Source organism: Triticum aestivum, chromosome 4A (assembly GCF_018294505.1).
Source record: "Triticum aestivum cultivar Chinese Spring chromosome 4A, IWGSC CS RefSeq v2.1, whole genome shotgun sequence".
In the NCBI taxonomy this organism is placed as follows: Eukaryota; Viridiplantae; Streptophyta; class Magnoliopsida; order Poales; family Poaceae; genus Triticum; species Triticum aestivum.
Window position 1 is genome coordinate 103,040,113 of NC_057803.1, and position 24,137 is coordinate 103,064,249.

At 41.4% G+C, this 24,137-nt stretch overlaps 1 protein-coding gene across 2 annotated transcripts; it reads right to left on the bottom strand.

Moving 5' to 3' along the window:
- Positions 1 to 306: 306 nt before the first annotated feature.
- Positions 307 to 10,136, bottom strand: LOC123085420 (serine/arginine repetitive matrix protein 1). 2 transcript variants are annotated; one of them, XR_006439768.1, is made up of 13 exons: positions 9,921 to 10,136; positions 9,724 to 9,813; positions 9,482 to 9,604; positions 8,657 to 8,824; positions 5,498 to 5,584; positions 5,234 to 5,358; positions 3,400 to 4,014; positions 3,212 to 3,325; positions 3,016 to 3,123; positions 2,839 to 2,922; positions 2,623 to 2,751; positions 1,181 to 2,280; positions 307 to 700 (listed from the first exon to the last, which is right to left on the bottom strand). XR_006439768.1 is itself a non-coding variant. In XM_044507049.1 (12 exons), exons 1-12 carry the CDS (start codon positions 9,939 to 9,941, stop codon positions 1,470 to 1,472), a joined length of 2,475 nt encoding a protein of 824 aa, XP_044362984.1. In that variant the 5' UTR covers positions 9,942 to 10,136; the 3' UTR covers positions 1,113 to 1,469. The 2 variants fall into 2 exon arrangements, 1 of the variants encoding a protein (XP_044362984.1); XM_044507049.1 differs by lacking the exon at positions 307 to 700 and having other exon boundaries at positions 1,113 to 2,280.
- Positions 10,137 to 24,137: the final 14,001 nt, after the last annotated feature.

Here is a 24,137-nt window from a genome sequence, read left to right on the forward strand (position 1 = left end):
CAGGTGTGACCAATGAAATCATGTTGATACTACATGTGCATGAAAAATACCACACCCTCCAATCCATATTACTTACAAAACCAGCGACAAGTAATACAGATCAGAGGGGGTACTGAAAATTGGCACTCTATAAAACAAGAAGACATGATAATACCCATAAATCAGCAGCGTGTACAAAAGAATTGACAGAAAAACTTCTGTTCCAAGCAAACGCAATCAGATGGCAGAACACTATCATAAGGGGGGAAATGACACTGCTCATATGCTCACATTAGAAACTATATACTGTTGGTGGCCTTGTATTGATGCAAAATGTATTTTTGATAGTGGCCTTGTATAAGGGAATGGAGGGAGTACAAAGAAATATAACTCCTGCCCAAGACTTGCACCTGAATGCTAGGAACCACAAAATAGAAAAGGACAACTCATGTTCATTCAACAGTAGAATACTCATGGGCATTCTGTGTGAAGTTAGCAACCTTCAAATGCTTACAAGAAATTTCATTTGCTTCATCAGGACATAGCCACACACACAAAAAAAAGAACTTACTGCACAAACCTCATTCTAAGGAGCAGCAACCAAAACGAAACAGGAGCACTTTAGGAGAGTTTCACAATCATCAAAGGTGCAACCAGCTGGTTGTCGCTGAGGTGCTGTTAAATCTCTGGTACATAAAAACCTTGTTCACATGGTGCTAATCTGCCAACAATCCAAATTCAAATGAACAAAATGACACAGTTTACATAAATCAAGTGTGCGGTGGTACTGCTAAACAGGCGTGCTACCATCAAAAAGCATGGTCATGCAAACAGTAAAACTTCCTCAATCCTCATTGCAAGAATTATGACCATTAAATAAAATTATCTACAACTTTTTGCTTGTATCTTTGGCACTAGCACATGTCTACTATCAGGTATTTTATACGATAAGCATCTATCAGGCAACAGGATTTAGCCAACACTAAGTTCTTATCAGTAACTACAAATAGAATATACATTATTATCCAGGTTTGCTAAGCATCCTTTCAAGGAAAAAACTGGCAAATGATGAATGATTAAGTTGGAAGTATATCACTTCGGTACCAATTCAAATAACACAAAAGGGAGCACAATATCACAAAACATAAATATTTCATTCTCAGGGTTATGGTTCGTACAAACATGTAAAGGCAAACATTACCAGATAAAAGCAGCTAAGCCTGAAAGCAGCTGCAACAAGGAAACAGCTCAGGAATCGTCAATTACTCAGATCAACTGCCACATAAACATACAGAACATTAAACAGGTATCATATGAGCACACTTCAGTAACATATAGATATGCTCTTGAAATATAGAAACGTGTAAATGCATTGCGAGAAATTCCCCAGCCTAGTGATTGGCAGCTTTCTTTGATCTATATAGTTTCACGGGTCTTCTCCCGAAGCTCAACCCTTCAAGTTTATTTTTATCAGATTCTTCTCAGCCAGCCTATGAAACTCTCTTCCTAACATCAGCATCCGAATCAGATTCACGGTCCTTCTCGACATCTGAAGACGGAGTAATAACATGCTTTGATTTCTTTGCAAGAGATTCAAGGGCCCTCTGTCGAAGCTCAATTTCAAGTTTGTTTGGGTCAGGTTCTTCTCTCGGAGTGTATGAACCTTTCTTCCCAACATCAGCGTCTGAGCCAGATTGACGATCCTTCTCAAGATCTGACAGGGGAGAACCAGCATACTTCAATCTCTGTTTACTGGCATGACGGTCCGCCCTTCTGCGGTGCCGTTCTTCACGTCTAAGGCGCCTTTCCTCTTTTCGCAGCTTTTTCTCTTCTCGCCTCCTCTTCTTGGACTCATCAGAGTCAGAATCAGAATCAGAACTATCATCATAATGCTTCTTATGCTTGTGACCCTTTTTATGTCTTCGCTTCTCAGACTGGGATCTGTGTTTCTCAGATTCTTCTGAGCCCGAACTGCGACGATCAATGTGTTTACTGTCATATGTTCTTTTCTTAGCTTTTTGAAGAGGACTTCCACCATCTGATTGGGAAGCTTCATCAACTTTACCAGAGTATTTCTTCGCTGCAATAGCATCATAAGAAGCACCATGTGAATCCGTTTTGGCACGCTCATTGTTAATCCCATCCTTTGGATAAGAGTCGCCAGCTCTACTAGGGGACTGCCGTTTCACGCGAGAATCATCAGGGGAATCACCCTGGCGTTTCATTCTTCTACCATCAAGTGCATCTTCTGATGAATCTGATAGCTGATTATCATATTTCTTGGGGACATCCTTCCCGCCACTAGAATAAAAAAAACTGTTAGATTATTACCAAAAGAAAGGATGCATGCTGCTGAGGAGATGCTTCTGACAGGTTTTACCGACTGACATCATCATAATTACTCCTACAAAAAATTAAGACGTTGATGCATGCAGGAAATCCTTTTAAGTGGAAGTTTATCATGCATAATATAGCAAGTACACAAGGTGTCTGATGATAATGGTGCAAATCTGTAACCCAATATTCAGTGTCTAAATAAGAAAGAAAAGAGCATTGAACCATAGCATGTCAAAAGAGCAAGATTGCTTTCTTAATGCATAAAAACTAGCAATCTTCAAGAAGGGGATAAGTACAGGAACATACTCCTGTCTTGATCTGGAAGAGGGTTTTTCTCCAGGGACTGAGTTGTCAACGTTGACTTCCTTTAGATGCAGATCAGCTGAGAAATCCTTGGATATCCTGCGTGATGAATTGGCCTTCCGTGCATTCTCCCTAAACGTGAACAAAAGATAAGTATATATAGACAGCGAGGCAAAAAATAGTTTTACGAAGACAAGACATGAAAGAACATATTCCAACCTTGCACGCCCGCTTTCTTCCTCGTCTCCACTGGTATTTGTGCTGTCCTGACTGGGCATATGTTTCCCAGTGTCCTTCAAAGGACTGCCAAAATAAGGTGAGAAAGTTAGCATCCCAGTTTAGACACTGTTAGTGGGAAAAAAATAGAATTACAAATTAACATAGACAAGTACACACCTGTCACGTGTGGAGTCTCTTTCTGCATCATTAGTAGGAGACCTCAAGGATTTTGTGAGCCTACGGTGTTCAAAATCCGGTGACCCTCGGCCACTCCTTTCTTGGTTCCTGAGGCAATACTGGGAGTAAGACAATGACTTCCCTGGATAACTACAACAAAATATGTCTGCATTCATCATGCATGCTGTGGTATTACCTTTGAGCCAGATCCCTGCCTTTAGTGGAGGGTGCACCGTTTGTTCCCTTTTCTGCGTCCCTGCTCGAACTCCTACGTGAATGATTTGGACTCCTGCTGTGTGGACTGCTACTCCTGTAAATTCCAGCACAAGTGTAAATCCATGCAGCACAACATCGGGTACAAAGAAAATAAGAGAGCAGCATTACCTCCTCCGCGGTGGAGAGACTGGAGGATTTGCAGAAAGCGTCCTAGTTGAAATTGGGGATTTTCTCTGGCGCTTTGGTGACCTCAACTGCGGTGAGCGGTGAGGTGACAGGGACTGCCGTCTTCCTGGAGAACGTGGCCTATGTCTTCTAGGTGATGGGGACCGTGGCCTGCGTCTTAGAGGTGATGGGGACCGTGGCCTGCGTCTTCCTGGTGATGGGGACCGGTGTCTATCTGCTGGTAATCTGTGTCGAGGAGGTGATCTGCGACGCGCAGGAGATGGTGATCTCCTAGGTGCGCGAGCTGGGGACCGACGGCGATAAGGAGATGGTGATCTACGTCGCCCAGATGGTGGAGATCTTCTCCTAATGGGAAATCTCCGCCGAGGTGATGGGGATCTAGGTACTGAAGGTGATCTTCTGGAATACGGTGACCTCCGCCTAGACATTGAAGGAGCGATTCTTGGGGAATGCCTTCGGGGGGAAACAGAACGTCTAGGTGAAGCTGAACGTCGTGATGATCTTTGCCTGGAAGGGGATGGAGAGCGCCTCCTTGGAGAAATAGACCGTTGCCTACCACGGGGCGACAAAGATGTGCTCCTAGGTCTTCGATGTTCCCTGAAAATAAAAGTGAATAAAACTGCCTATAAGCAATGGTTACAGTCGAGACAGAGAAAACTTACTTATTGTCGTAATACATAGGACTGCTGACAATACACATGCCAACACAAGCTAACACAAATCAAGATTAAACGACTACTGATCAGGTCACACAAAGATGCCTTGTTCATTCCTCGTTAATTAGGTCACACTGCTTTGCAGGACCATATTGTTTAATTCTTTCGAAAAGATGTGAAATGCAAATGCCTACAAAGAGCAATCCTTTGGGTACATTAGAAACCTAACATGCGAGGAAGATAAGTATAGTCAAAAGAAGACACAAACTTGTAGGAAATATGCACAAAACATTAAAAACATGGGGAATGATGTACATTCCCACCACCTGGATTGAAGTACGCACGGGCTAGAATTACAAGTTTGTTTCAAAAAGATGGTGCACATTTCAAAGGATGAAAATGATTTATCATGAAGAACATGACAAAACAAGGAAGGGTTCAGATATAGGCATTCTTGATGAGATTATTGAAAATTTAAAATACAATGAAAAATGATAAAAACTCATGCATAGAAGAATTGCTAGCTAGAACACAACCAAGGGCCACCAGATGACAGACAACGAGCTCAAAGAAGAGATTAGAAGCAACATACAGAAGTACATTCTGCAAAAGTAAAAAAAAACACTGGGAAGATACTGCAAATTAATCTTATCGGTATAGTTGTGGTAGGGCATAGATGAAGAATGCACTTATTCCCAAGTATTGATGGTGTTGTTCTTATGCAGAAATTAAAGACTTCATTAAGGATTCCAAACAAATAGTTAACTGAATGAAGGAATGGAATTGAATTTGCCCATTTCGCACTGCCTAATTGTGGCAGGATTTTTTTTCCTTCACAGCTGTTGAGGTCATCACCAGAACATGATATAATAGTTAATTGGAGGAAGAGATACAGTGATGTACAAGCTGAACAAAAGCAAAGAAGAAAACACAAAAATGGCAATTCTTGGACAAGAAAAGCAGAAAACTTCATCGATGCAATAGTCTGACTCTGAGAATAAAAAGGAATTTCATCTCAAGGACGTGCATAATATGCATTATATGAATTTTTTCCTGACAAAAAAGTCAGGGGGTTTCAAATGTGGACATTCTACAAATATTATCTTATCTGATAGAATGCACTAAAGAGTAGTCAAAGTTAATCAAAGAAGTTAACTAACCGGCTCTTTGTTCTCGAGCTATGCTTCAAGTCCAGTTCCTTTTCTTTCTCAGCATCGACATTGGGATTGTTTAAAGCAGAGCCAAGTGAATCACCATGAAATCTTGAATTACCAGTATCCCCGGCCTACAGTAGTTGGAGGTAAAGAATGATATGAACCGAAATAATCGGAGAAGCTATCTGAGTATCATCAGAAACACAAGAGGTCACAGAATAACCATTAAATCAGTGATACAAGGAAACTGGTCAGAAGGAATTAACTCACCATCATTTTGTGTTTATCTAGTTCCGTGTCCCTTCCATCTTTCTCTCGCTTCTTCTGGATTTCCTGGGCAATTCTAGCCTCTTCCGCCTAAACACAAGACGGATGGATTAATAAGAAAACTCTCACTTTTCTGCAATTTAAATCCCACAACTCCACAAGCAACTATAAAAAAAATGTAAATACCAGGTTCACAGGATAGACAGGAAGTACTAAAGGCCAGAGTAAAGTATGATGTTTTGAAAAAATCACATATGAAAGAAATGTAATGAAGTCTACCACCACGTACAACCATTGACTAGCGTTACAAACTAGACACAACACTAACTAGATAGTGTTCTATGGGCAATGTCCGAGAAAAAACATAAAATAAGGTCGTCTGCAGTTTCAACCATAATGATACGTGTTTGTTTCAGTAAACATAAATGAGAGCAAAAAAGAGGAAATGCTATTAAATTCGCACGCAAGCCTTGTGTTGTCAGACATACAAAGCAATCCTTGACATGGAGTAGGTGGCCAGGTGGCCGGGCGTATGGAGAACTCCAAATGTACACATATCATAGGAGAGGAATACAGATTTGGCGCATACAAGTGATCGAGGAAGCACAGTGCACCTTCAAGGCAGGCATTGGGTGCAACCATGGAGACACTAGGAAATTGAGTTATCTCTAGTTAGGAGTTCCTTTTAGTTTAGGAGAGCTAATGCGGATAGAAAGGACATGTTTTAGGTAGTTAACATTGCAATTCTGGTTCAAATCCTACTTGTGTATCAAGTCAATTGTCTGATTTTATATGGGAGAGGCTGTATTGTTTAAGCAAGCGATATAATGATCACAAGTTATCTAAGCCTTACAACAACCCTTGCACGTCAGGGACGAGCCCTGGAACTAGCGATCTAAACGAGCTGAGCTCAAGCAAATATACCTTGGCTCGGCTCGAGCTCAATTCAATCCTCAGCCCAAATATGGCCTCGAGCACGGCCTATTGACATAACAGCTCGAGTTCGGCTTGCCAAAAGCTAGAAATAGCTCGATCCCAGATCGTTAGGGCTCACGAAAACTCTCGGGTAATATTATAATTTTTAGCATATATATTGCCAACACGCTAGGCATCGACTGTCGTATGCCTTCACAAGCCACTCTTTTATAGATAGTCCTCCAACCCCACTCTTCTACAATAGGTGAGGTGGTACTAATCTACTCAGCCCTACTGTTGGTTACATGGACTAAGAGATGGGCTGATGCACAAGTATAGCTACAAGGCCATGAATGTTCTTCGGCCCTCCAGTCATTGCTACGCGCAGCTTTTCTCTTACCAGACTAGGCTTAGCTTCTTGTGAATTGCTCACATTCTGATGATTTGATTATTAGGCTTGGAGATATTTGGGCCACACCTACGTACAGAAGAACCGATCGAAGAGAAGCTTGTCCAACATCTTCTGAGATGGTTTGGGCATATTCAGCGCATGCCTCCAGATGCCCCAGTGCATAGCGGAGGATGCCCCAGTGCATAGCGGCCGACTAAATTTGGGACTAAAGGTTGTGTTGTTGTGTAAAGAGTTAATGTTTATCAGGTGGCTGCATGGTAGTATTATACCAAGCCTTATCGAGCGTTTTCAAACCAAGCTTCCCAGGCTCCCGAGCATAAGGCCAATCTTGAGCTCGGCTTGTTTATGCTTCGAGCCAAGCTCGAATATGTGACGAGCTCAAACTTTTCTAGCATCCTTGCATGTCACCGATTGTTGATGGTGAGTACAGATCTTCTAACCCTTACCCTACCAAAATTATCCCACTCTGAACCAAGGTTCCTAACATTATAGGCTTTTTTTAAAGAAAGAGTAACTCAAAACAACAATTTTGCTCCTCCCCCCTAAATAGACACATGCGCGGGTCGATTTGCAGATCAAAATTTTGCTTACCGCCATGACAATGGAATCAGAGACTTGTCTATAAGGATAAAGCTTCCCCCATGACAAGAACAGTCTGCACTTCTCTCCTCTATCCTTTTGCTCCTCCCTTCTTCACCACGACCATCATCAGACGCGAGCACGCCACCAGGGACTAGACACGAGGACAATACCATACACGAGCACGCCATCGTCCGCGAGCACTCCGTCTTCCGCGACGAAGCTGTCCTACGCGAGCTAGCCGTCCTGCACAGCCAGCGCGAGCACGACGAGGTCCACGAGGACACTGTCCTGAGAACACCGCCGTCCGCGAGGACGCAGTCCTCCACCAACTGCCACCGGCCGTGTGGACGCCGCCATCCACGAGGACACTGTCCTCCATGAGGACGTTGTTGTCCCCATCTTCTATGCTGCCACTGCCGTCGTCCGCTAACACAAGGCTGTCAACCTCAATGCCCTCATCTTCCTCCTCGGCTCCTCATATAGATTTTCTTCTTCCTCATATATAGGTTGGCTTTCTCCTGCCAACTCATGGGTTTGCTGGTTCGCCATGGGGAAGAGCTGGAGCTGGACGGGGAGAAGCAAGCGGAAGGCGACGGATGGGATCAGTTGAGACTTGAGAGGAAGGAGGCGGAGCGTGCGCGACCCATGCGGAAGCGGAGGGGCAAAAGTGGAAAGATTCGATGAACAAAGCTTACGCGCAGACCATTGAGAAAAAAAGGAAAAAAGTTATGCGGAGCCTAAATAGGATCGGAAGGAGTAGAAGTTATTATTAAGGGATTAAATTTACAGTTAAAGACATAATTAGAATATATACAACTTAATAAGATTGGGTGGCTAAGATGGTTTGCAGCATTTAACCCAATTTGTACATTTTAGATTCAAATAAATGATAATACATAAATAAAAGGAGATAACTCAAAAACAAAAACTTAGATTGAAATGGAGCATGCTTTCACTCAGTACCGACTTACAGTGGTCAACTGAGTCAAAAGGACAACTTGAGCCGCTGCAGTACTGACTTACTAACTAGTAGCGCAACTAATCACACCTAGTTGACAGTTTTGTTGGAAGCCAAGTACCGACCTGGCGAGCAACTAATCAGAACTGATTCTAGGTCATTGTAAAGGGCATGCTAATTTGATGTCTCTTGTGTACGTATTCTAGCTTATGAGTTAACTCAGAACAACATGCCTGAAGTATGTCACAGAAATATTGTTATAATAATAATAATAGATTCATGTATTTATGCAAACCTTTCTCTGCTGAATCTCAGCCTCCTTTGCATCCAAAAATTGCTGGGGCACACCACTAGCATTCTGCTGCGCACTGAGAAGGAGGCTCCACAGCTCCCTCATGAACTTTATTGTGTTCTTCTCCATGAACCCTGTAAGCTGGATCTGTATGTACTTCCCGTCCACCTCCTGCAAAACAAACAAAAACCTTATAAAGCTCCTGAGCTCCTACTATTTATTATCAGCCCCACAGAACTAATTTAATCATTACACAACTATATCACCTATGTTTGGGCTGACTGGTCCATAAAAATCATATCCAGGCAACAAATAATTCGATGACATGGCCAGAAAAGAAAAAAACTAGTATGATAATGATTAGCTTTTACAGGTACAACCCATACTTGTTTCATAAGTTCACAAGAAGTTTTGGTAAGCTAATTCAATTGGTATTTTGCTAATCCAACTGGTATTTTGCAAATTGGAAAATGTTGTGGTTTAGCTCCACAAGACGGCTGTGATTACCTATCTTACAATATCCAAACAAGCCTATGCGAGACTTTAAACTTAGTTCCCGAATTACACGTGTATGATTTCAGTTTTCATTCCTGACTCCTGAGCTACACCATGAAGATAGTTGGGTTCGTAGCTTACAATCTTAAAGCTGAATGGACGAAATCCAATATATCCAGAGATGCTTTACATGAATATAGAATACAGAGTTTCGTTTTTAATTAATTAATAGGCATATCTTCAATCAGAAAATCCATCTGTGTTTGTTCAACGAGACCATAAGATGTAAGCGCCATTGCTCATGTTAAAGAAGTATATCTTCAGAAACCTCACCTTCGCATCGAGCAGGCCATAGATGAAGTTGATAAGCACTTCGTCCTCGAACCCAAGAAGCTCGGTGACCCGTGTGGCAATCCACGGCTTCATCACGTCCATCTTCACCTTTGACATGTCCACCTAAACCCAAGGAAAGAAACAAATTAGAGTTTAACTTGAACCCACGGCAGATAGTCCCCCTCTGGACGCCCATCGGCTAGAACCCGGTGGAGGCATAGGGCGAGAACGAAAAGGCTAACCTGATGGTCAAGCTCGGACGCGAACTTCTGCGTCTTGAGCAGCTTGGCATGCTTGTTGGAGAATCTGGTGTCCTGGTCGGCCGACGTCCCCTGCCAAAAAGCACGGCGAATCAGCGCACCTGTCACAGATCCGACGAACCGGAAAAACGAAGCGAGGTTGGCAAACTAAATCAATGCGGAGAACCGTAGCCGCTTACCCGGAAGAAGCCTCCCGACATCTTCACAGGCGGTACGGCCGCCGGGGCCGCCGCCGGCTTGGGGGGAGGATGCCGAGGAAAGGTGGCTAGGGTTGGAGCCTTTGGGAAGACGACGACGAGTTGGGGGGTGCAGGGGAGAAGAAGAGGCCGCAGGAATAGCTATACACAATAGCCCGATCCAAAACAGTCGCCTGCCTCAGCTGCCTGGGCCAAGCCCACCGGTCTGTAGGCTTTCGAGTCTGTTCACTCGTAATACGTGTACATCATGATTCATGTTTTCTTTCTCGAAAAAAAAGACATCACGATTCATGTGTTCCTAAAATTTCTTTCAAAAATATGCTCAAAAAAATTCTTTCAAAAAAAGCTGTTCCTAGAAATACCCTCAAAAAGAAATCTGTTCCTAATACCCTCAAAAAGAAATCTGTTCCTAAAAAAGAACGTCATGATTCTCTTTTCTTTTAATAATTCTATAAAAAAAGACAATTATTGTTGTTAATATTTACTTTGCCGCAGGAAGTCTTGTTGTCAATCTAACTCTAACCTTTAAGTACAAAATGTAGACGAAGTATCCATAGTCTCTAAACTAACATTGTTAGTCAGGGATCAACAACGATGGAGATGAAAGACGGGATTGTTGACAAGACACTTAGCCCAGATTAACACACAACCCCCTCTTATCACTACAATAAGATAAACCTTGGACCTTGATGACCCTTCAACGTTTCTTGAAATACTTCATCTTCAAATCCTTCATCCTCGATATGTGATGTCATGGTGGCATTACGTGCGAGACCATGCCTTAACCACCAGATGTCATGATGCAGAGGCGGCGCCAGGGGTATGCTCCTGTATTCACAGGAATACCCAAGATTTTGATGCAAAAAAAAATTATATGTATACATACCCAAGAGCTCGCGTTGCAAGAGGCCCAGAGCCCACGCCTCTCGCGGTCTCGCCCTCTCCTCGACTCCTCGTACGCATGCCCAGTCGCCCAACTCACGCGAGTAACCAGACACGGTCGCCCTGTGTCTGCCACTCTCCCTCTCGCCCGGTTCTGCTCTCGCCTCTCCTCATCTCTCCGACTCTCCCAGTCCCAGATCCCGCGTGGCCGCGTACGGCGTCCCGGCCGCGATGCAGCAGCCCGGAGGCGGAGCAGCAGGCGACGGACCAGCCGGTGCCGGTCCGTCGGCGCCCCCCCCCCCTTTCCACCCCCGCAGCCGCAACGGCGGCGCCCTAGCCCCGCCGGCCCCCACCCGCCGACCCCGCCGGCCCCCCTCCTCCAGTTCGTCCCCGAGCAGCAGCAGTTCGTCCCAGTCCTCTGGTTCGTCCCCTCCTCCAGTTCTCCTCCAATTCCAATCAGTGGCTGATTCCAATGCCTCTAATTTCTGGATTTGTTTCTATAATGGACTAGATGCAAGTTTTAATTTTTCTGTTTCTTTGTTTTCTTGTACTGTAGATGAAGAAAAATAAGATTGCTGGCAGTAGCATATTTGCAATGTGGGAAAAGGCTTCAAAGACAAAGAAAAGAGATGAATCATCCACACCGAATCAGGCAGCAGCTGCATCTAGTACTTCTGCTTCTCCTGTTCATCTTGAGAGGAATGAGAGCAATTTGTAGTTGGTGTTATGGCAACAACCAAAGAGTAGAGGCGAAACCTCAACACCTCATGTAGAAGATGATGAATCTATTGATGAAGATGATGAACCAATGCAAGCAGATTTTGATGCACTTGAACCCGATCCTGGGAAGCGGATTCCCATCTCAGCGTATGCTATCAATGACCAAGATAGAGTAAGAAGGAGATATATTGAGATGGGGCGATGTCAACCAAAAGAACATAAGTTTTACATTACAAATAAAAGTGGAAAAGAGTGTCGCTTTTGTATTGCTTGGTTTAAAGAATTTCCATGGATTGAGTATAGTGTGGGCAAAGATAGTGCTTTCTGTTTTGTTTGCTATTTGTTCAAGGATAAAACAAAATGTCCCGGTGGAGATGCTTTTGTGAAGAAGGGATTTAGGAACTGGAACATGAAGTCGAGATTGAAGAAACATGAAGGTGATGTTTAGTAGTGCTCATGCTCAAGCTCAGGAGAAGTATGATATGTTCACTACACCACAATCATCAATTCGGGACTCTATTGCTTCAAACACCTCACAATACAAGGCTTTGTATAAGCAGCGTTTGACATGGACACTCAAATGTGTGTGATTTCTATTGCACCAAGGCTTGGCATTTAGAGGACATGATGAAAGTGAAAGCTCACTAAACAAAGGAAATTTCCTTGAGCTTTTAAATTGGCTAGCGGGAAATTTTGAAGAGGTTGACAGGGTTGTTCTCAAGAATGCTTCACAAAACTGCAAGATGACTCACCATGATATACAACAAGAGGTGATAAAAAATTGTGCAGAGGAGACTACTAAACTAATCATTGAAGAACTTGATGGTGGTCATTTTGCAATACTTGCAGATGAGTCTAGTGATGTGTATCAGAATGAACAGTTGGCTGTTTGCTTGCGTTATGTTGAAAAGAAAGGAAGGGCGGTTGTAAGATTCCTTGGTCTTTCTCATGTTGAAGATATTACCTCTTTGACACTTAAAGCTGCAATTCAGAAACTGCTTATGACACACAATTTAACCTTTGCAATGGTTCGTGGGCAAGGATATGATGGAGCTAGTAACATGAAAGGTAATGTTAATGGCCTAAAAAACTGATTATGGATGAGTCCCCTTCTGCCTATTATGTTCATTGTTTTGCTCATCAACTACAGTTAACTCTTGTTGCTGTTGCTAAGGAGAGTGGTGATTGCACTTGGTTCTTTCAGCAACTTTCACACTTGTTAAATGCTCTTAGCATGTCTTGTAAAAAGATGAGAATGCTTCGGATAGCTCAGGCCGAGGAACTCATTGATGCATTGGAATTGGAAGAAGTGAAAACAGGGAGTGGGCTGAATCAGGAAATGGGTTTGGGAAGGCCATGTGATACACGTTGGGGCTCTCACTTCAAAACCGTGAACCATGTCATCTCTATGTATGGTGCACTACGACGAGTCCTCATCAAGATTGGAGATGAGTATCATGGTGCGGAGGCCCAAGCGGCTCTATCTATATTGACACCATTTCAATCATTTGAGTTTGTTTTCATAGCACACTTGATGCAAGAAATATTTGGATACACGGATGAGCTATGTAGAGCTTTGCAAAAGCAAGATGAAGATATTCTTCATGCTATTGAGCTTGTTGATGTCACAAAGTATCACTTGGAGTGTTTGAGGACCGACGTTGGATGGGATGATTTTCTCACAAAGGTCACATGTTTTTGTACAAAGCATAAGATCAAAGTTGTTGATATGAAGGGTCCTTACTTTCCCGTTGGCCGGCCTAAAAGGGGTTTATGTAATGGTGCGATGAATTACCACCTTTTCAAAGTTGATATGTTTGTGGCTGTCATTGATAGGCAAATAAGTGAACTCAATGGCAGATTTGATGAGGTAAACACAGAGCTACTTTCTTGCATGGCAGCATTTTGTCCACTTCGTCTATTTGCTGCTTATGATCAGGAGAAGTTGGTTAGGCTTGCTACAAAATTTTATGCTAATGATTTCACAAGTGATGAACTGGCAAAACTTCCATGGCAACTAAATATGTATGTTACTCATGTGCGTAGAGATGAAAGGTTTCAAAACTTAAAGAATCTGTGTCAACTTTCAGTTATGCTTGTAGAGACAAACAAGCATGAACAATATCATATTGTTTACAAGCTTCTTAAGTTGGTATTGATTCTGCCAGTTGCTACTGCTAGTGTTGAAAGGGTATTCTCTTCAATGAATTATGTGAAGAATAAGCTAAGGAGCAAAATGGGTGATGATTACTTAAGCAATTGTTTGGTTACATTTGTTGAGAGAGAATTCTTCAATCAAGTAAAGGATGAAGATGTCATCAATCGTTTCCAGAAAGGCAACCGCAAAGTTATATTGTAAGGTCGGATATCAATCATATCATCATTTTATCAATCAAAAGGTACTTTTGTATCCATGTTTTTTTATAATTATTATGGTTTGACACGTCCAAAAAATTCTATTGTCATTATGGTGTACTATTTTGTTCATATATTGCAATAGCCGCACTATTTGGTTCAGATATTGAAATTCTCGTACTATTTGGTCATATATTGCATTTAGCGTAAAAAAAATTGGGTGAATACCCAGCCAGCAATTCCTGGCGCCGCCACTGTCATGATGACACACCTTTTAGACCATACAGTTCCCACCGCCCCTCCTATGTGATGCTCCTGCTGCTTCCATCCCCCCCCTTCCCCACTTCAACGGGTCGTAGAGCTATCGCATGCAACACCATGCCCTTTGTCGTTGTAGGTCATGGAGATGCGCCCCTTCATACCATGACCACCGTCCCTCCATTTCAGTGCCCTCATTGTTCCTCTGTCCCCTCCCATGCCCCGACTACTTGTATTCTTGCACATGTGAGTCATCGCTCAGTCCAAGTATGTTGCGTTTTTTTCTAGATCGTCATGAACAAGTCGTGGTCATCCCCGTACATTTGTAGTTATAGATTGAGCCTGATTTCGCTTGTGATTCTAGCTCTGCACAACTATGGATGCAAGAGGATATTTATAGTACCACCAGTACTTCATAAGTATAAGTGGAAGTACCGCTCAAATCAACCCTCCATGCAAAAGGGTGGTTTAGTCTTTTCCTAAGTCTAATCTGATTCCAAATCAAACCATGTATTCACCAAACCATGCATTAACCTTGTGATATAAGTAAATAATTGCTCGACAGCGCTTGTTGTTATACACATGTAGTCGTCGCCGCCCCTTTGGAGAGTTCGCGAAAGGCCGTTGTGAATGACATCAGTTCCATTCAAGCTATTAAGCACGGGCACCATTGTCTTCTCGCCTCTTCGGTCTCATAGTACATCCTCCTCGCAGGCGTCTCCTTGTTCTTCCTCCCAATGCAATTGCACCATTGTCATCGTTCTCCTATGTAGGTGTAGCCAATGAGTTGCAAACAGATCGTCTGCCAACTCCAAGAATGATGGCAATGTCAACCAATCGAGGAATGGATCTCATTTGGCATTTTTTTTACTTGCAAACAGATTTAGTGATCAAAAAAATCTTGGATATGAGCTCTTACAAGGTTGGGGCCACATGTGAGATCACAGGCACGCGATTGGCGTGTGGCACTATTGATGATCATGTCTCGAATGATGTTGCTCGAGCAACCACACTTGGTCGCTGCCGCTCCCCATGGCTTGTTGACCATGTCCTGAATGTCGCCTATCTCTCTGGTGCACGCCACTATGGATTCCATTGGTGCATATCCTAGTGAAAACATAGTTAAGGTTCTAGAGTGATTAGTGGGTTTAGGTCGAATAACTTGTCTGTAGTAGTCGAAACACATTAAGGTGAATAGATCAGAAGTTTTCTTGAGAGAAAAAATAAATACATTAAGATGAGGAACGAAAATAAATTATCTTCGGAGTATTAATTGTTATGTAGATTACCTTTTTACCCATGTACTCGGGTACTCCATTACTTTTTGGGTTGGCACTCTCTCGTCCTCACTTTGGAATACCAATTGAGATCATCCATTGGATTGAAAGAAATGGATGGCTCATATTCATTTTGGAGTATCATAAATGAGCGCAAATGTAATGATGGAGGACATTGTGATATGGATATACATCCTCCTCCGATCAGTATGGATAGATTCTGGTACCCCCAAAAAAGGGCTACCAGAGGCCCATTGCATGTGAGTATCGTCATCACCACAAGTCCGTTCAAAATTCTCTAACAACCACTAACTCATCATACAACCAATGCATAGTGTAATTTCAAGGTTCATCGTGTACATCCAATTTGTGGTGAGAACTTAAATCCATGCCTAAGCTTCCCTTCAATGGCTAGAAGGATGCATGGCCTCTACCAATTCATGGTAACGTCACCATGCATATGATTTCGGTTTTGTAAAGTATATCATCTGGTTTGAGACTTTTGCGGGGGACACCAACTTGGACATAAAATTAGTTTGGCACTAAAAATATCCAATACAGTTCTTTGCTCAAGTTAAAAGGGATAGAAGTAGTCACTCAAAAAATCTAGGTCAACTTGTATGTAGACTAACTGTCTGTTATACTGAAAGTTCAACTAATCCCCGGGTGGTTTTAGTAATTCATAACAACATATAGCTCATTGAACTAATATCCATTCAAGATATATATTTCAGGAAGTTCAATGAATGGCATAGCATGGACTAGGAATATGGCCCCCTCAAAATGCTAAGGACACATATTGGCAAAAGCTCAAGACTCTTCATTTTATTTTAAGTGATCCAAGATCACATTGAATCCATAGGAAATTCAATACTATTAAAAGGGGATGAGGTGTTGCTTAATGACTTGCTTGCTCAAATGCTTAGCGATATTGCTCCAAGTACTCTCAACCACTTTCTCCATCCAAATATGTCAAAGACCTAAACTCCAACTCGGCCCCGCCGATTCTTTGTATCCGACGCCATCGAGTTCATATGACATAGCCACTGCTAGAAACCCTAACAGTTCGGTCTCACCGATACGGGTCTCGGTCTCACTGATACGGGTCTCGGTCTCATCGAGATGGCCTTGCCAACGCACTGTGACTTGTTGCATTTATTTTGGTCTCACCAAGTTATGCAACTCGGTCCGGTCTCACCGAGTTGGCTTGACATTTTCTCGGTTGCCTTATTGCTTCACTTCGGTCTCACCGAGTTGATGCAATCGGTGCCACCGAGTTGATGTTTGCCTTAAAGCCCTAGCACATTGGTCCCACCAAGTTGTTCCAGTCGGTCCCGCCGATCGAGATTCCTAACGTTCACATTTTGAACTAATCGATCTCATCGAGTTCATCTATTCGGTCTCACTGAGTTGGGTCAAATGTGTGTAATGGTTGGATTTTGTGTGGAGGCTATATATACCCCTCCACCCCCTTCTCCATATGTGAGGGAGCCATTAGAACGTGCCTACACTTTAATCATACATTTTCTGATAGAGAACCACCTACTCATGTGTTGAGATCAAGATATTCCAATTCTACCACAAAAATCTTGATTTCTAGCCTTCCCCAAGTCGCTTTCCACTCAAATCATCTTTCCACCATATTGAAATCTGTGAGAGAGAGTTGAGTGATAGGGAGACTATCATTTGAAGCACAAGAGCAAGGATTTCATTATCAACACACCATCTATTATCTTTTGGAGAGTGGTGCCTCCTAGATTAGTTAGGTGTCATTTGAGAGCCTCTGTTAAGATGTGTTGAACCAAGAAGTTTGTAAGGGCAAGGAAATCACCTACTTCGTGAAGATCAACCCGAGTGAGGCAAGTCCTTCGTGGGCAATGACCATGGTGGGATAGACAAGGTTGCTTCTTCGTGGGTTGGAGCCCTCCGTGGACTCGCGCAACCGTTACCCTTCGTGGGTTGAAGTTTCCATCAACGTGGATGTATGATAGCATCACCTATCGGAACCACGCCAAAAATCTCCGTGTCTTCATTGCGTTTGCACTCTCCAAACCCTTTCCTTTACCTTCATATGCAATGTTTTACTTTCCACCGCTACACTCTTAGAATTGCATGTGTAGGTTGATTGCTTGGCTTGTGCTAGTTGCTAAAATCTGCCCACAACTAAAATTGGGAAAATGTTAGATTTTTATTTGGTCAAGTAGTCTAATCATCACCCCTCTAGACATACTTTCGATCCTACAGATACCCTCTCCATCCATATCTATAGGGCTTAATGTGTTTTTCGAGATTGCCTTTGACTATTGATAAAATTAATAGTATATGAGATGTATAATGTGGAAATTATATCATTAGAAGCTTCTTCGCATATGAATTTGACGGTATGCTTTGTGTAATAACTTGCATGACATGTATTATTGCTCTAGCATGTGGTTTACCTCACGTTCGTTTGCCTATCTTGAGGCGCCGTACCCCGGAAGGGATTGATAACCCCTTTAACACGCCGGGTTGCGAGGTGTTGTTATTTGTGTGCAAGTGCTGCTTACGTTGTGTTGCTTGGCTCTCCTACTGGTTCGATACCTTGGTTTCATAACTGAGGGATATACCTACCGTCGATGTGCTACATCATCCCTCCCTCTCCAGGGAAATACCGACATAGTTCCAGCTACCATCAAGGAGAATTTCTGGCGCCGTTGCCGGGGAGGATCTTCAACATAACCAGGTTCCTAATCACAAATCTCATCTCCTTACAATTTACATTATTTGCCATTTGCCTCTCGTTTTCCTCTCCCCCACTTCACAAAAATTTGCCATTTTATTCGCCCCTCTTGTTCCGTTCACCGTTTTCTTGTCAAATATATTCTCTGCTTGCAATCATGAGTGATTTTGGTATGGCACCAACAGATGATGGTCTGACTCCTAAGATGGGACGTAGAGGCAATCTGGATGCTAAAACTTTTATCTTGGGGCAAGGGAACATTATGAGAGAAGAACGTATCCAAGAATTCTTCAATCTTGATGATGCTCCTATACTTAAAACTACTAGATCTTATGCGGATGTTATTTCAGCACTAGTTCTGAAACTTGAAAGTAAATTTATCCGCACTCATCCTACTTTGCAAAGATTGTTTTTTGAGCTCTCCGAAATAAAGAATCCTGGAGCCAAAAAGTTGGCCACTCTCGTTCTTATGAACGAGTTTGACTACATAATTTGGGAAGCTAGGGTAATCTTTGATTTTTATGATATGAATCGTGAAATGCCCATGATAGATGAAATTCTTTACAATAGTGACTATGCACTAAGGCATTTGCTGGGGATAATAAGATCTTTGATGAGAATCTTAAAAAGGCGGTTTCCATTCTAGAAATAATCCAACAAGTTTTTAATAATGTTAATCAACACTATTCTTTGATTGTTGCGAGAAATCAAAGGGGTTATGATGAAAATCAACAAAGGACTGCTAAAGTTTCTATGAATAATATGTTTTATGTTGTGTTTACAAAACCTCCTGATAAAAATACCCCCAAGGAAATTAAGAAGAATAAAGATGACAAAACTTAAATCCTAGCGCTTGTTGGGAGGCAACCCAATGAATAAAATTTATTTTTGCTTTTTGCTTTTTGTTCTTAAGTGTAAGCACAATTATGCTACTATTATGATTGTGTTTTTTGTGTTTTAATTAGTGTTTCTACCAAGTAAAGCCTTTAGGATCTTGTTGGGCAATAGTTGTTTGATCTTGCTGAAAAAAAGAAAGTTTTGTGCTCATGAAAACAATTATCATTTTTACGAGAGAGCGATAAAATACCCATTCCAATTGAAGTAGATCAATATACAAATTACTCAGGTCGTCTAATTTAGCACAATTTTTGGAGTTACAGAAGTATTCGAAATAGTCAGATTGCTACATACTGTTTTGTTTTGACAGATTCTGTTTTCTTTGTGTTGTGTGCTTATTTTGATGGCTCTTTGATGAGTTTTTGCCATACAAAAGTTGGAATACGATAGATATAATACAAAAACAAAATATGAATTGGTTTTATACATCACTTATAGTAGTGGTTTATTATTCTTATACTAATGGATCTCACAAAGGTTGTTGTTGAGTTTTGTGTAATTGAAGTTTTCAACTTTTGGGTTATCTTACGATGGATGAAATAAGGATCTAGGAGCCTAAGATTGGGGATGCCCTGGCATCCCAAGCTATTATCCAAGAATGAGCAACCAACTAAGCTTGGGGATGCCCCCGAGTGGCATCCCTGCTTTCTTCCAACAACTATCGGTATTTTACTCGAGACTATATTTTTATTCGTCACATGATATGTGTTTTGCTTGGAGCGTGTTGTATGATATGTGTCTTTGCTTGTTTTATTTTGTGTTTTAAGTCATCAATCCTTGCTGGACACACCTATTTGAGAGAGTTAAAATTATATCATGACTTGTTAGAATTGCTCTCTACGCTTCACTAAAATCTTTTATGAGCTAGGACTTGCTCTAGTGCTTCACTTATATCTTTTTGAGCACGGTGTGCTTTGTTATTTTCAAAGAAATGCTCTCTTGATTCACTTATATTTGTTTGAGAGTTAGTAAAATTTTGAATAAATTCTCTCTTGCTTCACTTAAATTATTTTGAGAGAAAGAAAATTTGTCATGCTCATGATCTTCAATATTTGTTCGAGCTTATGAAAAGCTACACATGAAAATTAGTGCTAAAGTGATAGATATCCAAGAAGGATAAAGAAAAAAATGTCATGAAGATCATTGGACAAAATAAACTTGATCATTAGTAATAGTTTTGATACATGATGATGTGATATGTCAGTTATGTTGATGAGTAATTATGCTCTAGTAAGAATATTGGTGTTAAGGTTTGTGATTCCCTATGCATGCATGAAAGTCAATAATCATGCAATGAAAATAATATCCTACTTATGGTGCATTATTCTATGTTAATTATGCTTAATGCTTGCTTATGATATTATTTGTTTTTTGGTTGGTCGCTTCTCAATCCTTTTGCTAGTCTTCATTTTGCACCAAGTATGACCTCTACTTGTGCATCCAAAATCCTTCAAAACCAGTTTTGCCACATGAGTCCACTATATCTACCTATATGTGGTATTCTTTTGCCGTTCTAAGCAAATTTGCTTGTGCCATCTCTAATCTTCAAAATAAACTTCTCTTTTGTGTGTTTGTTTCGCTCGCGGAGCGGTGAGGGGTGGCTAATATTTTCCATGCTAGATGTATTATTCTCAAGATGAGTGTTTATTCACTTGTCATTGCACGAGAGTAAGGCAAAAGTATTAGGGATGCCCAGCCCCGAAATGAAAAAAAAAGAATTTACTTTACGTTGTCAAATAATAAATTCCTTGGAAAGTGTTGGTATGGAGGGCACCCGTGGATACGCTTGGCCATGGAAAGTGAAAGTTATGGTGGAAAAAGGAATAAACTTTATTTTCTGTTTGGGAACCGCCTCTGGCATATCTAGCATGGAAAGTGTTGGGAACTCTAAGTCGTTTTCGTTGGTGGGATGGATATACACCTCCCAAAATATGTTTATCTCTATTTTTTCGCTTTGAGCTCTAGCACCTCTACAAATCCCTACCTCCCTCTACGAAGGGCCTTTCTTTTTTACTTTATGCAATTTTTTTTTGAAATTTGAGTCTCCATCTTCTCTCATAAAAGCACCAACTAGGAGGCAATATGATCGTGCTCAAGTATTGAGTGTAGTTAATATTCGAGTGTGTTTCATGAATGGATCAATGTTTGAGCATGATGGGGTAGGGATAACTTGTTTTAGCACTGCTATTTTGAAAGACATGGTTGCTTGTTGATATGCTTGAGTATCTAAATTATTATGTCAAAACTAGACTATTGCTTTGAATCACATAAAAGTCCAAATGTCCATGCTATAAAGAAAAGAATATGATATGACTTGATGAACATCACACCACATCAAGAATTCTGTTTTTATCACTTACCTACTCGAGGACGAGTAGGAGTGAAGCTTGGGGATGCTGATATGTCTCCAACGTATCTATAATTTTTGATTGTTCCATGTTGTTTTATTACCAATCTTGGATGTTTTATAATCATTTTATAGTCATTTTATATCATTTTTTGGTACTAACCTATTGACATAGTGCCAAGTGCCAGTTGTTGTTTTTCCATATTTTTTACATCGCAGAAAATCAATATCAAACGGAGTCCAAATGCCACAAAACTCCATGATGATTTTTTATGGGCCAGAAGGAAGGCAATGGGCCCTGGTTGCACCTGGGGGGGTGCCCCGAGGGGGGCACAACCCACCAGGGTGCGCCAGGAGGCCAGGCACGCCCTGGTGGGTTGTGCCCACCTCGGGCCCCCCCCGGACCGCCTCTTTGCTATATAAATACCACAATATTCTAGAAACCCTAAAGGCATCAATGAAATATTCATCCAGCTACCGCAGAGTCCAGAACCACCAGATCCAATGTAGACACCATCTTGGATGGGGTTCACCACCTCCATTGGTGCCTCTCCGATGATGCGTGAGTAGTTCTTTGTAGACCTTCAGGTTCGTAGTTAGTAGCTAGATGACTTTCTCTCTCTTGCTGAAACCTCAATACAATGGTCTCTTGGAGATCCATATGATGTAACTCTTTTGCGGTGTGTTTGTTGGGATCTGATGAACTTCGAGTTTATGACCAGTCATATCTTTTTATATCCATGAAAGTTATTTGAGTTTCTTTGATCTCCTATATGCATGATCTCTTATATCCTCACATTTCTTCTCCGATATTTGGGTTTTGTTTGTCCAACTTGATCTATTTATCTTGCAATGGGAAGAGGTGCCCGGTAGTGGGTTCGATCTTACGGTGCTTGATCCCAGTGACAGAAAGGGAACCGACACGTATGTATCATTGCTACTAAGGATAAAAAGATGAGATCTATATCTACCGCCATATAGATAAACAGATCTTGTCCACATCATGTCATCGTTCTTATTGCATTACTCCGTTTTTCCATGAACTTAATACACTAGATGCATGATGGATAGCGGTCGATGTGTGGAGTTATAGTAGTAGATGCAGGCAGGAGTTGGTCTACTAATCTTGGACCGTTGGACGTGATGCCTATGTAATGATCATTGCCCGAATATCATCATAATTATTTGAAATTCTAGCAATTTCCCTAGAGTAATTTGTTTACCCATCGTTTGCTACTTTTCTCGAGAGAAGCTGCTAGTGAAACCTACGGCCCCGGGGTCTTCTTTCTCATATATTTTGCCTTGCGATCTACTTTTCCTTTGCATTTTTATTCAGATCTATTAAACCAAAAATCCAAAAATACCTTGCTGCGTTTTATCTTTATTTATTTTATTTGGCGTGCGATCTATCAATGTACTACAATTTACCTCACGTCCGTTTGCCTATCTTGAGGCGTCGTACCCCGGAAGGGATTGACAACCCCTTTAACACGTCGGGTTGTGAGGTGTTGTTATTTGTGTGCAGGTGCTGCTTACGTTGTGTTGCTTAGTTCTCCTAATGGTTCGATACCTTGGTTTCATAACTAAGGGAAATACCTACCGTCGATGTGCTACATCATCCCTCCCTCTCCAGGGAAATACCGACGTAGTTCCAGCTACCATCAAGGAGAATTTCTGGCGCCGTTGCCGGGAAGGATCTTCAACATAACCAGGTTCCTAATCACAAATCTCATCTCCTTGCAATTTACATTATTTGCCATTTGCATCTTGTTTTCCTCTCCCCCACTTCACAAAAATTTACCGTTTTATTCGCCCCTCTTGTTCCGTTCGCCGTTTTCTTGTCAGATCTATTCTCTGCTTGCAATCATGAGTGATTTCAGTATGGCACTAACAGATGATGGCCTGACTCCTAAGATGGGACGTAGAGGCAATCTGGATGCTAAAACTATTATCTTGGGGCAAGGGGATGTTATGGGAGAAGAACGTATCCAAGAATTCTTCAATTGTGTGGGAAATTTTAGTCTTGATGATGCTCTTATACTTAAAACTACTAGATCTTATGTGGATGCTATTTCAACACTAGTTCTAAAACTTGAAAGTAAATTTATCCGCACTCATCCTACTTTGCAAATATTGTTTTTTGAGCTCCCCGAAATAAAGAATCCTGGAGCCAAAAAGTTGGCCACTCTCGTTCTTATGAACGAGTTTGACTATATAATTCGGGAAGCTAGGGTAATCTTTGATTTTTATGGTATGAATCATGAAAATCCCGTGATAGATGAAATTCTTTACGATAGTGACTATGTACAAAGGCATTTGCTGGGGGTTAATAAGATCTTTGATGAGAATCTTAAAAAGGAGGTTCCCATTCTAGAAATAATCCAACAAGTTTATAATAATGTTAATCAACACTATTCTTTGATTGTTGCACGAAATCAAAGGGGTTATGATGAAAATCAACTAAAGAATGCTAAAGTTTCTATGAATAATATGTTTTATGTTGTGTTTACAAAACCTCATGATAAAAATACCCCCAAGGAAATTAAGAAGAAGAAAGATGACAAAACTTAGATCCTTGCTATATGCCTAGCTAAGGGCGTAAAACTATAGCGCTTGTTGGGAGGCAACCCGATGAATAAAATTTATTTTTGCTTTTTGCTTTCTATTCTTGAGTGTTAGCACAATTATGCTACTGTTATGATTGTGTTTTTTGTGCTTTAATTAGTGTTTGTACCAAGTAAAGA